The following is a 16,924-nucleotide window of genomic DNA, read 5'->3' as shown; positions in this document are numbered from 1 at the left end:
ACTATTTAATGCAATCTTTGTCTTGCAAAAATTTCCTTACATAGGTTAGACACGCCTTGTGGCAGGTGGCAAGAGGACTGTAACATAACATGATACCATCTTTGAGTGTATTATGTCAGTTTTGTCTGATGTGCACATGATTTTGGATGGTAAATCCTTTTTTTTGAGCTGTTTGAAGTAAAAGTCACGTGCCTTAAAATTGCCCTGTAAAGAAACTGTTTTCATTGTGGGTTGTGGTGAAATTTACTATAATGAAATTTACTTTACTACGATATATTTTATTATCCTGATGCTTCTTTGATCTTAATACATTTTGGTAACAGTCACTTGGGGCTTATGTTGAAAATGCAGTGCTAGATCTTTACCCTAGCATAACAACAAATTACCTTTTAGATGTTGGTCACTTGGAAGTTTCTGGTTCACACAGGCAAACAATAAAAATCCCTGTATATATGTGAATCCTTTTAATGCACAATGTGGTGTTTTGCTTTTTCTCACATAAACTTATTCTACCTGCCAACAATATTTAATCTAATTGCAGAGTTCTGTTTAATTGGCAAGCTGTGACTTGATGCAAGATTTTTTAATTTTTTTTCCATGCAGAGATGCAAATGTAGCCCACTATAAGCAGGAATGTTTGTGTGAGAAAGCAGATGATCATGAAAACTGAAATGACAGGCAAATGCAATGGCTTATTCTGGACAAGCTGAGCAACTTCTTTGTGTAGAAGTGCAACAGTTTAATGTCAGGTGGATTGCAGAATATCTTCATGTAAACAACGTGCCAGAGCAAGCTGTCTCCTACAAGAGCTGCTCATCAACAGCAAAAGCAGTAAAACTGTTAGATACCTAATAGCAGAACTGGGAGCATCTCAGGGGACCAGTCAGACTTGCTCTTGCCTGGATTTAGACTTACTGGAGTTTGTTGTCTTTCTGCATGGCATTCACTGCAGAAATTCCCTATATTCCCCCCACCCCCCCTGTCCTGGTTCAGCTAGGATAGGGTTAGGTTTTGCCAGCAGAGAGAAGAGGGGGAAGGGATCTCCAGCCAGGTTATTCATACCATGCTACCCCCCCATATGCTTAGCCCTCAGCCTGCCTGACCAGCTGGCCTTGGCTGAAGCCAGCACAGTGGTGAGAGGAGTCAGTGCTGGGGGCTCCTGAGCTGGGTGTCTTAGATGCTGCCACTGGGTCACACAGGGGCATGAACACACTCCTTGGTCATCCCCTGCATGACTTGTGCTCTTCCAGACTGCAAGACACCTTGTGTGGTGTTGGTGTTTGTCACCACGTGCACTCCTGAAGATCTGCTTCGCCGGTTTTCACCTAAACCCAGAAAATTTCAGTGGTGGCAGAGGTATTATGAAAACGTGGGTGGGCTGTTGGGTGTAAAGCAGTGAATGTTGCCTGCTGAGTAGTGCTACATTTAGATGAGATGAATTTGTCCTCATCAGACCATCAGCTCTTGGGCTATAGAAGGCCCCATATCAAAGACATTTCTAGCTCCCTCCTTACTATGTATGTAGGTAAATGATCTTCTCTTCAGGCTGTTTCAGTTATGGAAAGACTCCGAGCAAGGATTACCTTTCTTTCATTCAGTGTCTGACCAGCTTCTCTGCATCAGTAAGACTGAGTTTTGCCATGTAGAGCTTCCATTAATTGAGAATTAAATTTCCCTAATTCTTGAGTTGATGAGACTTTTGGATTTTGTGTGCTTAAAAAAAGAAAAAAGTGGCTGCAGAAAATGCAAATGAACATGTTTCCTGTTGTCTTGAGGTCTATGAAGTCTGTAGCAGACAGGTGATTTTTCCTAGATGCTTTATTTGGAAATGTTTTATTGGTAATGGACATAGCCCATTATGTTGTGATTTGAAATAATGACAGCTGTTTTTTGTGGGTAAGTGCTGAGTCATTCGGATGTATGAGGTAGTGTGGATACACAGACATATGCTTTCAAATTAAATACATCTCTTATTTTAAAAATGAATAAAACTATATTTGCATTAGGCACTAGTGTTTCTGGCTTAATTTATGCACTCTGATAAAGAAATTTAAAATCAAGTACTCTGCCCATTACATACCTCTTCAGCAAAAGACATTGGAAAATACTTCAAGCATTGACAATCAAAATACACTGAGGCATTGAGCTGGCCCATGACAGCAGTAGCTTTTCTGTGCAAGTGCAGTGGAATATTTTCATTTGAGTTAGAATAATCTCTATAATTCTTCCAGGAATTGACTGACAGCAGAACAACAGTTCTTTGTCATGTTGCACCCTCCTTTTATTTAGAGAAAAGAGAAAAATGCATCTCTTTCTGTTTGTGTCATTTTTTTCATCTTGACCAGAAACAGTTGAATTCACTAAGTGCGTGTAATTTTTATGTTCGTTGAAATTAATAAGTGAGAATCAGTCTTTCTCTAAGTAAATAAACACTGTTTTGCTTGTATTGTTTCTGTTTTAAATAAAACAGAAGTGGTAGCGCTGAAACACCAGAATTTCTTGCTTAAATTCCATCTGTCTAAAAGCATTGGATTAAATTTGAAGCTGGTTGCTGATAGAGTACTTTGTCTTTTGAACACTCCAGAGGGCTTGGGGTTTTTCTCCTCTATTACGTATTGAGTTATGTATGAATGTGTATGTGTGTGGGTTTTCTTATTATGAACAATATTTTTTTTTTATAATGAAGATGACTGAACTGAGGGGTCACTGGTGTTGGTAAATAATTTGCATGGCTGCTGTGTGGCCCCCAGGCCCTGCAGATTCAGGGTCTGAACTGTGTGATGCCAGAAAGCTTTCCTGCTTCATCCTTGCAACTTCTAAGCCTTCTGTCTTGTCAGCTCTCAGACCAGTCAGTGCAGTGTATGAAAATATCTTCTCACCTATTGTTTTCTTGGAAGAATGTGCTTTGGAGTCAGGTTACTGTAAAAGCCATTCCACTATTTTGAGGACTGCCAAATCTCTGGGAACCAAGTGCCTTATATCATGTCACTGCCATCTGTTCTTAAAAATGTCAGCAGTATCTGCTGTGGACAATCTGTTCCTTCCTTGCCTTTTACTTTCTTCTTTTCTGTCTCATATTTGCCTTCCACTTGTCCCTTGTGATTGTATAGAATTTTGCCATCCCATGCGGAGGAGCCTGTCATTTCCTTTCCCAACTCTTTCTGAAATACTAATCTGATAAATACAGATGTCTTACTCCAAACTTCAGATTAGGTTCTGAACTTTCTTATTTGTCTTTTTGGAACAATTGTGTAACCTTCAGCATTTCTCCTGATTACAGGAGTAACAGCAGGAAGCTTAAGTGAGCTTTGCATGTAGTCGGGGTGGTATAAAAATGCATCCAAGTAGTGCTTTGAGGGACTGGTAAAACTGAACTTCCAACTGTGAGCAGAGTTATGTACTGGGTACCATTCATAGCAGTTCTTGATATTTCAAGGTAATTTTACCCTGGATTGTTTTGTAAATATATTTTGTTTTCCTTCCAAGGTACACTGAGGATTACATTACATAGTGCTATATTGTAATTGAATGGTTATGCCAGTCTGTAAAATAGAACTTTTGACAACATCATCTGTGTCTGTCTTTTGTGTAAACTTAATAAATCAGATTGCTAATGAAGTTATGACTAGACTTTAGTAATGTACTTACAGGAGGCCAGATTATATACTCCATCCACATGAAGAAGCCCATTCTTACTACATCATTTGGGCATTGTCTGACATGGTAGCTAAACAAAAAATAGCAAGCCTTCTTCATGATTCATGTCTCCTCTTTTGTAGCATAGAAATAACACTCAAATTAGCTCTCATTAATTTGAAATTAGTTGTTTCCCTGAAATAATTTCCATAATTGCAGTAGTTTCTCAAACTTATGTGGAAAACAAATCTGCCTCCCCTATGTTCTGCCTATAGAAAAGATCAGAAATAGAGGTGGAAAATGGAAATTAAGAATGTGCATTTCCTAACTTTTCTCTACTAAACATGTTAAATGTGTTTCTTAAAGTCCATTTGGGTCAACTGCATGGTCTTTTAATATCTTTTAATAATTTTTTTAAAGAGGAGACTCAGACTGGCCATTTATCTGGTCCATAATACTTAAAAATGAAAAAAAAACCCCAAATCCCAACCCCAATATCCAGTGCCATGGGGGATTTATCAGTTTTGCTTAACTGTGTGTGAAACAAGCCTTTACTGCTGTCAATCAGATCAAATGAATGATCAGTATTAGACCGCAGATGGCAGACACCAGAAGTGTTAGAAATGTGTGCATCTTTACATTTGGACATCAAAAAGATGGCTTTTGACTTGAGGTGGAGGTAGGGGTCACCATATTGCCAGAATTGCAATCAAACGTGACATTGTCACACGTGAGCTAACCTGAGAAAAGCATCCCTGCCTGCAGCTTTTTGAAAAGGCTTGTATTCCTGTAGTCATTTTTAGTTCCTTGCCACACTACACTGGGTGCTGCAGACCCCGATAAAAATACAAAAAGGTATAAATAAATATGGCACAAATGAGTGTGTTTACTAAATGGAGAAGATTCTGAAGATTTCTTACTATGAAACATAGTTTTAATGGTCCTTAGATGCAATCTCTTTTTGTTTTACAAACATGCAGAATGGAAATGGAAACATGGTCTATGTCTGCTACGCTGCTCTAAGACAATGATACGAGGCTGTGTCAGGGTACTGTAGAACTTTGAACAGTTTTGTGTGCAGAGCAGAATGGGAAGACACAGCCTTTGAATGAATTGTACTTTGGCTTAATGTCTCTTTTTTGTAAAAAGTTTTAATGGTACCCTTGCCTAGTGAGGTAGACCTGAGCATCACATAAATTGTCTGCAAGGCAAAATAAACAAATTACATTTTCTTGAGAGAACAGAAACTGGTTTAAGAGACTCGGACCACGTACATGAATAGCAGGTTAATTTGTGCAGTCGTAGCTGTTCTCCCTTTTCACTTGGCAGGCTTGGGAGAGATGCTGCAGCATGTATGCTGACATTTTGGCAGTGAGCATGGTCCCAGTAAAATGGAACTGCCCCTTCAATGTAGGAATGTAAGCTTTACTGAATATATTGCTGATTGTACCAGATGACCATTCATAAACAGATTAATAACTTTGTGTTCCTCAAGCAAAGAACTGTTGTCACTGTTTCTTTCTTGTGAGCCATTCCTGAGTTGTCCTGAGCCAGCAGCATGTCTTCTGGTTTCATATGTATGTTCAGTTAAAGAATGATATTCTTTATGAACTGGTTTTCACACTGGAAAACCTCTCACATCTCTTTCATATATACAGTTTCTTGCCCACAAGTTCATTGGAATGCCTAGATACTAGATTTCAAATAAGGGAAGGGTAATTCAGTGTACTGGGTCTCTAATTGCTTGTTTTGTTTAAGATACCTCTTACATGTCATCCTTTCTCAAATGTGTTTTCTTGTTCCTTCTCATTTCTCTTGGTGCTGAGATGTCCACTATGGTGTTTGAAGAGATTAAATGATGTCTTTAACATCGTTTTTTAACAGCAGCCATACTGTTTTATGCTAAGAAGTTGTCAACTCAGAACCAAGCTGAAGATGTTAAGCAAATGCAACTGCATCAAACTTGAGAAAACTGACCAAGTGTTCAGTGCTCCTGTGCACAGACACACTGTATGGTTGCTATAGGAAAACTTCTTAACCTGATGAATGGTAGATGAGAGCAAATGTAGGAGAGGATTTAAGCTGTCTCCCTGTATAGAGTGTCTTAAAAAAAAAACCCCAAAACTGAATTGATATTTTGATAGGATTCAGGATGGGGAGTGAAGGAATGGAGGATCCTCTTCCTTCCTGGAAAAACCTTAGTCAGGCAGTATATTTTTTTTTTTCTTTGAATAGCTTTTGTAATACATCCCTCAGGTAAAATAGGAGTGGATTTAAATACTTAGTATTTTTTTGAGGGGTTGTAAGAAGTAAATATCATGCTTAATTCCACCTCTTCCCCCATAATTAAAGTACTTGAAAGTACATGCTGACTTTTCTGGACTAGGACCAAGAGTGACAAATGTCAGCCTAAGCAGTTTTTTTTTTTTTTTTATTAATGATAGCTATAGCTGAGTAAATACAGATTTTTAAATGTAAGGTCTACTCTAATGATGGCTATTTAATAGAAAAATCTTAGCAAGATCTATTTGTCAATTTGATGTCATGCACTGCTTTTTTTCTTGTAAAATTTATGTAGTTTATATAAACCTAGTCCCACTCCAGTTACTGTCTTATGTGAATATAGAGATGTAGAGAGAGTTCCTATGCTCAACCAAGTAATTGATTTCTGTCTAGCAGTTTTGAGCAGCCATACAGTAACGGTGTAAGGAGCAGAAAACAGATGGTTCAGTTTTCCCCACACAGATTACGATAATTCATAGATGAGCTGTGAAAATACTATTATTGAGTTCTCTTTGGCTTGGGTTTTTTGTTAGTTTACAAGTCAAGCAATGAGTAGGGACAGTTTGATTGTAAGGATTTTTATTTTTTTTTTTGGAGACAAGCAGTGTCAGTATGTGCTTTCCTGTTAGTGTCTTGACTGTTGAGGCTCAACATAAAACACTGTCAGGAGAATAAGACTGAAAGGTAACATCTCATGCTGATAAAGTGGTTAACACTATGATTTTGCAGTCTAAAGATTAAGACCAAGGCCTGATATTTTCCTGACACTAGTGAGTGTGTCCCCTGAAGCTGTCAGACTTTTCTTAGCTTTTATGTCTTTAAAGAAGTTGTTTTCCCCTTGGTTACAAGGTGGTGGTGGTTAACAGCTTCCAGGTGTCCTTCCATTAAAGGACCCTTGAGGTTGTTCTCACAGCTGGGTGTGCAGTTGTTCCCTCCTAAAACATCTCTCTTAATGCGACAGGCTTTGTGAGGTGGGCTAGCAGTTTTCATCTTCAGTGGAGGAAAAAGATACCAATCCTTAATGTCTGCTGTAAAAAGAGTGGCAGCCTGCCTGTACACCATTGCCTAGGGTTTGTTCGTGGGATTAAATCACACGCTGTCCAGATGAGTTCTCTCTCTGAGGGGTTTTTTTGGTGTTTGGTTGGTTTTTTTTGAGAAGTGCAAACTGTCAGTGAGAGGAGAGTGGTGCCCTGTGTCAGGCTATGGTCTCCTTTTGTCGGGCATGTTCCTTGAAGTAGAATTTTCCTTTTTCTTTAATCTTAGAAGCTGTGAACCAAGTCTTTACAAATCAGAGTAAAACCATATTTAAAGTTGAGGTTAAAAAGGAGTGAAGCAGGAATAAATACTGCTTAGAGATGCAGATTTCATTGCATGCTATTTGCAACAAATTATGTATGTAACTATATATGAAAGGGAGTCCTTGGAGTTCATAGCCACTTCTATACATTGTTGGCATTTTGAACAAAAATTTGTTTGGCCACCCCTGAGAACTGCATCTGCAATAAGATTATAAACTTATGATCAAAATGAGGAATAACCATATATAACCTTTGGCAACAGCATATGGAATAACACTCTTTATTCCTCTGCCAGTTTTGCTTTCCTTTCTGAAACATCTGCTCTGTATTGGTGTTTTCTGTGAAAATTACCCATGTGTCCATTAAGCATATTAAGGAGGGAGACAAAAGAAACTAGTTTAAAGGGAAAAAAACCCCACTTTTAGAAATTTAGAATACTTAATGGAGCAAAAAGTCAACATAAATTCTAACTGTTCTCTCAGAGCCCCTGGTGAACATACATACAAAGGTTGAAAAATCTGCTTCATAAAGATAACAGCTATAAGTTCCAATGAGGTAGTCGAGGTGCAGCTAGCCTTGAGGATTTCTCACATCACAGTTTTTTGGCTTTACAAAAAACTTTGAGCTTGTTTTCTTGCAAGGTCCCAGCCACTGCTGCGTTCTCCATTCTCCTTTGGCTTGGCGCTGTCACAGAGGAAAATGGTGCAAGGGAAGAGAAATTCTGCTTCTCATTAGCAAGCAACACTTTGTCTTTGGGTGTGTATAGGTGTATATATGTATATGAACAGTAGAAACTCGGGCATCTACCCACCCCCCTGTGAAGAGACCATAGTAGGGAAAGCAGGAGGAGTTGGGCCAGAGGCAGAGCACTGTACGTGGGTGGATTGGGATGGAGAGGGGAATAGTGGAGGAACACGTTACCCCAGCTCCACTTCAATCCCTGGGTGTGTAAGTGCACTCCTGAATGCTCTAACGCAGCTCCTCTACATCCCTCCTAATAAATACTTACAAAAGAACAGTGGTTAGCACTTCCCATTTCTCAATTTAACTTAGCTTGCTGCAGAACAGCTCTTTTTAGCTTCCTTATTTCCTTCTCGGGGAAAGATGGTATTGTACACAGAAAATAGCAGTTGTCACTGTGGGCTCTACAAGGCTTATTGTGAAGTTGGCACGTTTGGGTTTTGTGTAGCAAAGGTTTCCTTGGGGCTACAGGTTAATGCTGTCTGTTGGAGCACTGCAGTAGTTTTTTGTGGGCCTGATCTGGAGTGCAGGATGCCAGAAGTGGAGCTCTGTCTGAAGACATTGCTTCATAGTCCCACCAGCTCCACACCCTGAATACTTGACTTGCCTTAGGTGACCCAGCAAAAACTTAAAATTGCTTTCTGTGAAGGACAGTGCTCCCTGCAGCTGGAGGATGTGCCGCTTGCCAGCTCAGATGCAAAGCAGCAGCTTTATGCCTCCCTGCTCTTTTGGAGTAAAATCTTGCAGGGGGGTCGGAGCACACACCGCAGCCTAAATTTGATTATGGATTCTAGGTGTGACAGTGCTTTCAAAATGAAGGTCTAGTCTTTCATAAGTGTTTTTATTTGCATATGCTAAATGCTAGTTTGTACAGGCATACTGTATTCCTTATTGAATGGACCTTTTGCTGGGCACTGATATATAGTCCTAGGCAAAAACCAGTTATTGAAGAAAACTGGTTTTGCTGGAGGGAGTTATAGCAGAAACTCTGGAATGATGTGTGGCTTGCTTTGTGTGGACTTAGTGTATCAAATACTTTGTAGTTTTTGAGTTTGCTATGAAAGCATAGCCCATACTGTTCCAGATCTTTCTCTTGTTCAAATTACAACCTGACTTTTACGGTTTCTTGCAGGCCAGCCCTCCAGATCTCTATATTGAAAGATTTAACGTAGCTCTTGGACAGTATATGGGAGCATTGCAGAGCATTGTGCCTCTTTTCATATATATGGTAAGTTTTAGAAAATTCTTTTCAAATAAAATATGTCCATACACAAGATGCTGACTGAAAGTGAAAAGAATAAAATGCAGCTATAATGATTTTTAATTTGTAGAACTTATGATTCATGCCTGGTTTTGCTACCTGCGTAACAGTACTGATCAAACTGTGTGGGGAGAGGAAGAGGAAGCCATGCTTTTAAACTTAGAGTTTTGCAATTGGTTTCTGCCCTAATATTTCCTTCCTGGGAGTGGGGGGAATGGTTTTTATTTTGATTATAAAAAAGCCTTCCCACATAGTTAGGTGAAGATGTATATATTTTTGAACAGGGATAGTTCATTGGCTTGCTCTATGTTGGCTTCGTAGTTTGGACAGGCTACAAAGGTGATTGTTTCTTGCTTTTAAACTGCACAGATTCAGACAAGACAAATGTCTTGGAAACGTCTGTGTCACTTGATAAAGCAGTTGAGAGCGTTGACTGGATAAAGACAACACTCATGGCACTGTCAGGCATACTTGCAGAGGTTCAGAAACCATTGGCTATAAGTGGTTGTCATGCTGATTTTGTAATGTACGAAGTTTTCTATACCTCTGAAGAAGTTCATAATTTGCATTGTTTTTGTTAAAGCGCCAAGACGTTTAATCGGGTTTTTTATGGTAACGAATAACTCTAAGCTTGAAATTTGCCCTTTTCCCAGAAACTCTCCTTGCATTGACATCACTTAGACATAAAAACTAAAGAAGTATTTGTTGGGAAAGACACCTTTTTTTTCTTTTTAAAGAAAAAAGATGAAACTGATTTAAATGAAAGAAACCTAGGACTCTACTATCCTCATTGCTAGCTTCCCAGAGTTCGGGAAGTATTTTCTAGAAGGATCTACTGTTTATGGTGAATGCACCTGAAATGCGTAATTTGCTGTTGTCTTTCAGCATAGTGTCACCTTTTAGATTTGTTGCATTATTGCCTTTCTTGAACTGGGTGTCTTCCAATACACTCTTTATCTAGTTAATGCAGAATGAAGTCTGTTGCTACAGCTTCACTTGTAAGCTAAGGGATGTGTTCCTGGTCGTGATTTTTATTATTCTTCTGCTTCCTGTTATGAAATGCTGGGGGAGAACTAGGAAGAGACTTTTCCCCCCCCTATTGCATTCAGATATTTTTAGATGTTAGCCATTTTTTTTCACCTATGTATGCTTGACTTGTTTATTGCAGACAGGTGATTAGGCAATCTCATAATTTCATATCCATTTACAAATGGAGATAAGCTGTTCAAGTGTGTACTTCTATCAAATGCTCAAATCTGTCACTGAGGTTGTTCCATCACAGAGGTCAAAATCTATCCTTAACATACAAGACTGCAGTAACTAAGATATAAAAAATGTTCATGATAGACATAAAACCTCACAGATTTTATCATTATAAGCTTTGTCTATGTGTTCAGACAAGGTATAATTGCTGAACAGATTTCTGTACCTATCTTCATACATGGTTGTGGCATAGTTCTTGTATCTTCAGATGAGGAGTGCTCTGTATCCCACTGCTTCCTGTTTAGAGTTTGAGTATAACTGATATCTGAACATAGTGGAAATGGTTAATGACTAATAAACAGACTTGTAGAATGAATAGTTACACAGTTGGGGGCTTTTTTTGAGAACAAAGTGAAAGTACTCTATCATTTTAAAGGAGAAGATTCTTTAAAGGATGACTAGTGATTTGTTCGGGCAGTAAAATTCTGTTCCAGCAAAAACTTTCTCATTTAAGTGACTTAAAGTTAGGCCTGAGAGTTACCATAAAATAGTTTGGGTTGGGAGGGACTTCTAAAGATCATCTAGTCCAAACTCCCCTCCAATGAGCAGCAATATCTTCAACTAGATCAGGTTGCCCAGAGCCCAGTCCAACCTGGTCTTGAACGTTTCCAGGGATGGGGCATCTACCACCTCCCTGGGTAACCTGTTCCAGTGCTTCACTGCTCTCATTGTAAAAAAAAATAAAAAATTCCCTTATATCTAGTTTTTAAGTTTAAGGCCATTATCAATTGTCCTGTTGCTACAGGCCCTGCTAAAATGTCTGTCCCCATCTTTTATAAAAGATCTTCAGGTAGAATTAGTGACTTACGTGTTAGTTCCTCTTGCTGCCAAACGCAATGCTGATTTGGCTCAGCTATATAGCTGGTTTTGAAGGCTAATGTCAAATTAAGTCTCATACTTTTTCTGTGAGATCATTTATTAATCAGTGTTGTGCATGATGTGGAAAATATCTCTAGGGAAGTCAGGATGAAGAATGTTTGTCTCAGTTTTTTCTGTATGCGTATGTAAGTACTCTTATGTACAGCTACTCTTGCAGTTTTACACTGAAGTGGCTAATCAAGTTTTCTCTCATGCAGCAGCAGTTTCCTTTATTTTGACAAGAAAATACAATTAAAAACAATTGCAAGAGGTGAAAGCCCAATTATTCTACAGTATAAATTATAGCCTTGCAGTTACTTTAATAGATACTTTCAGTGTATTGTTAACTAAGAGGACTAAGTTGTTGAACTCTGCCTTTTTCTCAGAGATGGCAGGGCTCTCCTTTTTTGGTAGTGATGTGATTGCTTTAATCAGGAGTTTCTAAGGCTGTTGAGCTTCACTGATAAACTATGTTCTGAAAGGATAATTATATTGTTGCTTAGCAAAACTTTAAATATGCTTTAAAATATTTAAAAATCTATGAATCTGAGGAAAACCTAAAAGTGTTTTTTACAACTAGAACATGTTTTTGTGCCTTGGTGGCCAAAAAAAGGATAGTATTTTGCCTTAGGATTAGTCCTGTGAGTTTTGATATCAACAGCAGCACTTTTCGTCTTATTCTTGATATCTGTCAAACCATATTAATTTCTTAACCTGCTTGTATGTGGTGACCAAGGTGTGTTTCAAAGCTTTTCTTGAGTGATGGTTGAGAGGGTTGACTTTGCAGTTGAGGGAGTTTTCTTTTTCCTCCTTTTGCTAAGAGCACCAGTGGCTTTCTTTTTCACCTGGTGATGCATTTTTCCAGTCTTACGCTGCTACATTGGACTTTTCAGGAAAGCGTGGAGACTCAAAGCACTTCTGTCCTTCCAAAATTCTGTGGGTTTAAGCTCTTTGAAAGTTCTGGGATGTAACTGCAGATAAAGCAAATTAAATTGTAAGTCAATTTAGCACACGGTACTTTATTCCTAAAAATAATTCCTAGTGAATAACTGTTTGCTTTGTAAATCTAGATGAGGTTATTCTGGATACCTACAGATTTTTACATATCGCAGTATGCTGCACACATGAATGAATAAAAATCGTATTTCCACTTCAAGAAAAATTAAAATCAGCATTTAGATGATATACTTCTTTCTAATATGTTTTCAGTTGTTAATTATACTTAGATATGTAGCTGAAAATCTGTTATATTGTGGCATTAAATGAGCCTAACATTTGTGAGCATTGTGGTTTTAAGATAACTAAGAATTTTGTCATTGCCTCTAAAATATTCCTGTTCTTACTGGGTGGTATTGCACTTCATTGCTTATTAGCTAGAGGGCTTTTTTGTGTGTGTCTGCACACAAATATATGTGAGTATATGTGGATGAAATAAGAACTCATACTGACTTTCCTATTTCAAGTATTTATTGCTCTTCTCTTAATATCAACATAATGATTGCCAGATTGCTTTATGATATGGTGGTTTGCAGAAGAAGTGCTTGTATCATATCTGACTTTATCAGTTATTGCTATCTGCTTATCTTTTACCTGAGGCCTTCAGGTGACTTGACACACTTTTCAAGAAATACTGATACAGCCTAGGTAGTAACATATCATACAGAAAATATTCCTGTTTTTCCACTAACAAGAATGGGGAAGGTGACAGCTCTTTTGCTGTCTCCTTTCAGCACTGTGGATTGGTAATGACATACTTGTGTTAGGTCACTTTTTCAGTGTCTCTTTAAGTGCATGCAAGTGTAACATCTTTTGGAAAGGTGTTTCCAGGTGAGCAAATGTGAAGAGTTGTTCTGTCTGTAAGTAATATGTTGTAACTCTTCTTCTTGAAACTACTGAGGTATTTTTGTTGTTTTTTTTTTTTTTTAGTTATGAAACTTAAGGTATAGGCTTTCCAACTCTTAAACAAAAGAAAGCGTCACAGTTTGCATGTCATCAGCTACTTTTAATGTAAGAAGTTCTGGAGGCTAGGCAAAGAACAGAGTAAGTTGTTTCCTTAGCTGGGTGCATTTCATCTGTCAACTCGTAAGAATCAGAAGTTGTCCTAAGAATCTGATATTGTTGAGATAAGAAGCTGACACTGTCAGGTTTGGTTCGGGTCAGTAGACTTGTGCTGAGGTGCTCTGGTCAATCCTGTGTGTGGCACCTGTGGAAGCTCGAGGTGGAAATGATTTAGGAAGTTAGGTCTGATGAAAGTCTGTAGTGTGGTGTATACCTTAACACTCCCCAGAAGATGGGAGTTTCTGTTGCAATGGCAATTCACCATTGATCAAAAACATTGCAAATGAAGTTAGTCTGTTTCTTACAAAACAGGTTATTCTGTCTGCAGAGCCTTTCCCTCAAAATCTCTGCTCAAAGAACAGGCCCACGTAAGGGAGAAACAACTGATTAGCATCCCTTGATAAAACCTCTACAGGTAGGATAGCTTCAGGGAGGTAACTGGCAGTGGGAAGTTACTAAATGTTTAAAACTTCTTAAGATTGTTATCCATCAGTGCAACAAACCTAAACTTCAGTAGGGGCATGTATTCAGCCCTTGGGTTGTCTTTGTTCGAACAGGTTCAGTTTTCATTAAAGGTAAATAACTGCTGCTGAATGCTTGTCTTGAAAGTTTAAGTGGCTTCTGCATGACAGTTTATTATGGTGTGTGTGTAGTTTTGGTAATGGCCAAGAGAATGAGTTTCATAAAATAAATGTAAAGATTGCTCTAATAGTGTTCCAAGGATTTGTTCCAATTATTTTATAAATGCTTTAGTGAATAGGAGAACTTGATTTAAAGTGTGGAAAAACCTTTCTCCCTTAAGAGATCCCTTTTATAAATCTCTAAGATAAGTCTTCCAGTTATTTTTGATTAAGTTGATTTTCTCTTACAGTATCTATTTAACTCTTTCACATAAGTTGTCCAGATGAATTCCGTTGGTCTATTTCCATGTTAGTATTGTAACAATAGGAGATTTATCTTGAAACAATTATTTTTTTCCAGCATTTAAACCCCACCTATGAATAAAATAGAGGCAAGAAATCTTACTCTCTGTTGCAGGCTGGGAACTGAGGAATAACACCAAATAGTGCATTAGGTATAGAGGCCCTGAAGGAACTCATGAATAGAATTTCCTTTGAGGGCTGAAGAGGTGAATTTATTATTAATGCTGAGTGTGTCAAGATAATTGAATCCTAAAAATTTTAATGTAGTTCTGTTTTGTATAGATTTTTATATATCACTTATTTCCACAGCTGATTAATTCTGATTAGCTATCCTCTGAGATTATTGATGAACCACAGAAGTGGATAGCTCTACTGATGATTTATTATTGTGACGTGCGTATTTTAATGGCTTAATCACTTTTAGACATTAGTAAAAATGCTTTCTCTTGTAATAAATGTGATGTCTAGCCCTATTTTGGTGTTAGAGTGTTTATAAAGTTCTAAATTGAAGTATTTTTTTTTCTATAAACTCCCCAGTTTGGATCAGTGTAGAGATATATCTATAGATACAGGGAAAAAACCCAACATGCCTGCATGTGGGTTTATTACCAATAGTACCACATGCATTCTTAATTTTAAATACATGCTTTTCGGTTGTACAAGAACGTTATATTTTGTATAAATGGCAGTCACCAAGGAAGCACTTTACATGTCAAATATTCTACAGCTTTAAAATTGTGAACTATTTTTATTCAGGGAAAAAAATAAATTTATTTGCTATTATGAAAAACAAACTTGAAAACTTCTGTCTTATTTTCCAGAATAAATTTTACATAGAAACCAAGCTTAACAGAGACTTAAAAGATGACCTTATAAAGCTGTTTACGGAACATGTTGCAGAAAAGCACATTTACAACCTAATGCGTAAGTAAACCTATTGAATTTTTCTTATAATGAGAGTCTGGAAAACCTCAATGCTTTCAGATATTGCAGAAATACATGGCATATAGGGAAAAAATAGCAAATGGTTACCGAACTTAAATACAATTTTGTTTTTAAGGCATCCACATGAAGAAATGTGGCATACTTCAACTTCTTTCAAAAATATGATTTTGTATGGAGTCATGGTTTTCTTGAGTATCTGGGGAAACCTATATATATTTTTCCCTTATGACTTGTGATTGTCACATAACAAATGTTTTATCGTCCTTTTGCTTATGCTGTTACTCTTTAAATTCTTTATCAAAATATTGACAAGTGTCATTAAGAACGTGGTGTAGTCAAAGAATTGTGATACCATTGGAGCTAGTCATGATATACTCGAGTACTCCCTGCTAGTCAGTGAACTGCATAATGATGACAGCAGTTTCTCTGTTAAGCTAATGAGTTAATGCAAATAGAATATTCTTTAAGTGGTATGCTTCCTGCTTAGTGCTCCTGTGGGTAACTCCTGTGGTGAGCCCACTGTTTGCCTGCAGCCTGTCACCATCATCATCAGTGTGTGTTTGTGTGAGGGACCATCCTGCTGGGCTAGTTAGCTTCTCGAGGTGACAGTTAGCAAAGGCGGAGATAATCAGACTTGGAGTTCAAACTGGAAAAGTTTGCAGCATGGTGAGCAGTTGACCAACATGCTGGGAGAATTGCAACTGTGCTTTGCACAACTGGATAGTTCCTGTGCCCCATGATGAGTTCATTATCTAGCCTGGTGTACTCCTTTCTGTGACCTAGCCCTACTGCAGTTGTCTGTTTTCATCCAGCTGCTCCTCTCCTCTTTTCTCTGAAGCAGTTAGTATGCTAAATGGATGATTGAGTTGAGTGTGTTTCTCTTTTTGCCTTTACTTGAGTTGTAATTGCCCTTCTCTCTCCAGCAAAGGGCTGGGGGAAAGGAGCTTTGTTATCTTTTTTTAGTGCCACTGTGAGTTGGCATCCTGTGAGAAGGGTGGCTGAACAAGGTAAGGTGATTACTCTGAAGGTCAGGGAGCCAGGTACTAGAATGACAGGAGATCATCAGCTCTGCCATCCTCTTCTTGCCATCTGGAAGAAGTCTCCCTGAGAGCTTTTAGCCATGTAGCAGTTCAGATCACTTTGGAAACAGCACAAGGAGGAATGCCAACCCATGGACCTAATGTTTGTTTTGTGCCAAAGAAATTTAATGGTATCATGAAACTGGTAAGGTGATTGCTGCAAGAGGATCATGGAGAATTCAGCTGATACTGCCTTAAAATTAAATATATTTAGTTAAATACATTTAATTTTAAGTGTATGTGTTTTTCAGGCAATGAAAACATTAATGTGTTTGTTTTTTTTTTTCTTGAATGACAAAGCAAAGGTAATACCAGCCAAATCTTTAGAACATAAGTAATGCAGAAGTGTGTTGCTATGTAACTTGTTTTGTGTATTATATGAGAATGAAATAGAAATTGCAGATGAACTATTGAAAGGAAAAGACCTGTGGTTGTGTGTATGTAAATCTGAAATATTCCTCCCCAGCTCTGTGTTAGTTGCAAAAGTAAAATTAAAACACTGAAAGATAAAAATCAGTGGTCACCAACTGTGGTGATGTATATGGGGCTATTGTTTAATGAGCAACTTCCTTGTATTTC

At 38.0% G+C, this 16,924-nt stretch overlaps 1 protein-coding gene across 2 annotated transcripts in view; it reads left to right on the top strand.

Annotated features, from left to right (window-relative positions):
* The window catches only part of CACUL1 (CDK2 associated cullin domain 1), a 50,863-nt gene that overhangs the window by 13,257 nt on the left and 20,682 nt on the right, over positions 1-16,924 (top strand). Inside the window, exons 4-5 of one of the 2 annotated variants that reach the window (XM_074907823.1) lie at positions 9,091-9,186; positions 15,143-15,245. In XM_074907823.1, coding sequence (XP_074763924.1) covers positions 9,091-9,186; positions 15,143-15,245 — 199 coding nt within the window. The remainder of the gene's footprint in view (positions 1-9,090; positions 9,187-15,142; positions 15,246-16,924) is intronic. The other variant, XM_074907824.1, reaches the window with a different exon arrangement.

Source organism: Athene noctua, chromosome 5, assembly GCF_965140245.1.
Source record: "Athene noctua chromosome 5, bAthNoc1.hap1.1, whole genome shotgun sequence".
Lineage (NCBI taxonomy): Eukaryota > Metazoa > Chordata > Aves > Strigiformes > Strigidae > Athene > Athene noctua.
Note: the sequence above shows the minus strand (reverse complement) of the source record. Positions and strands in the feature narration are given on the sequence as shown.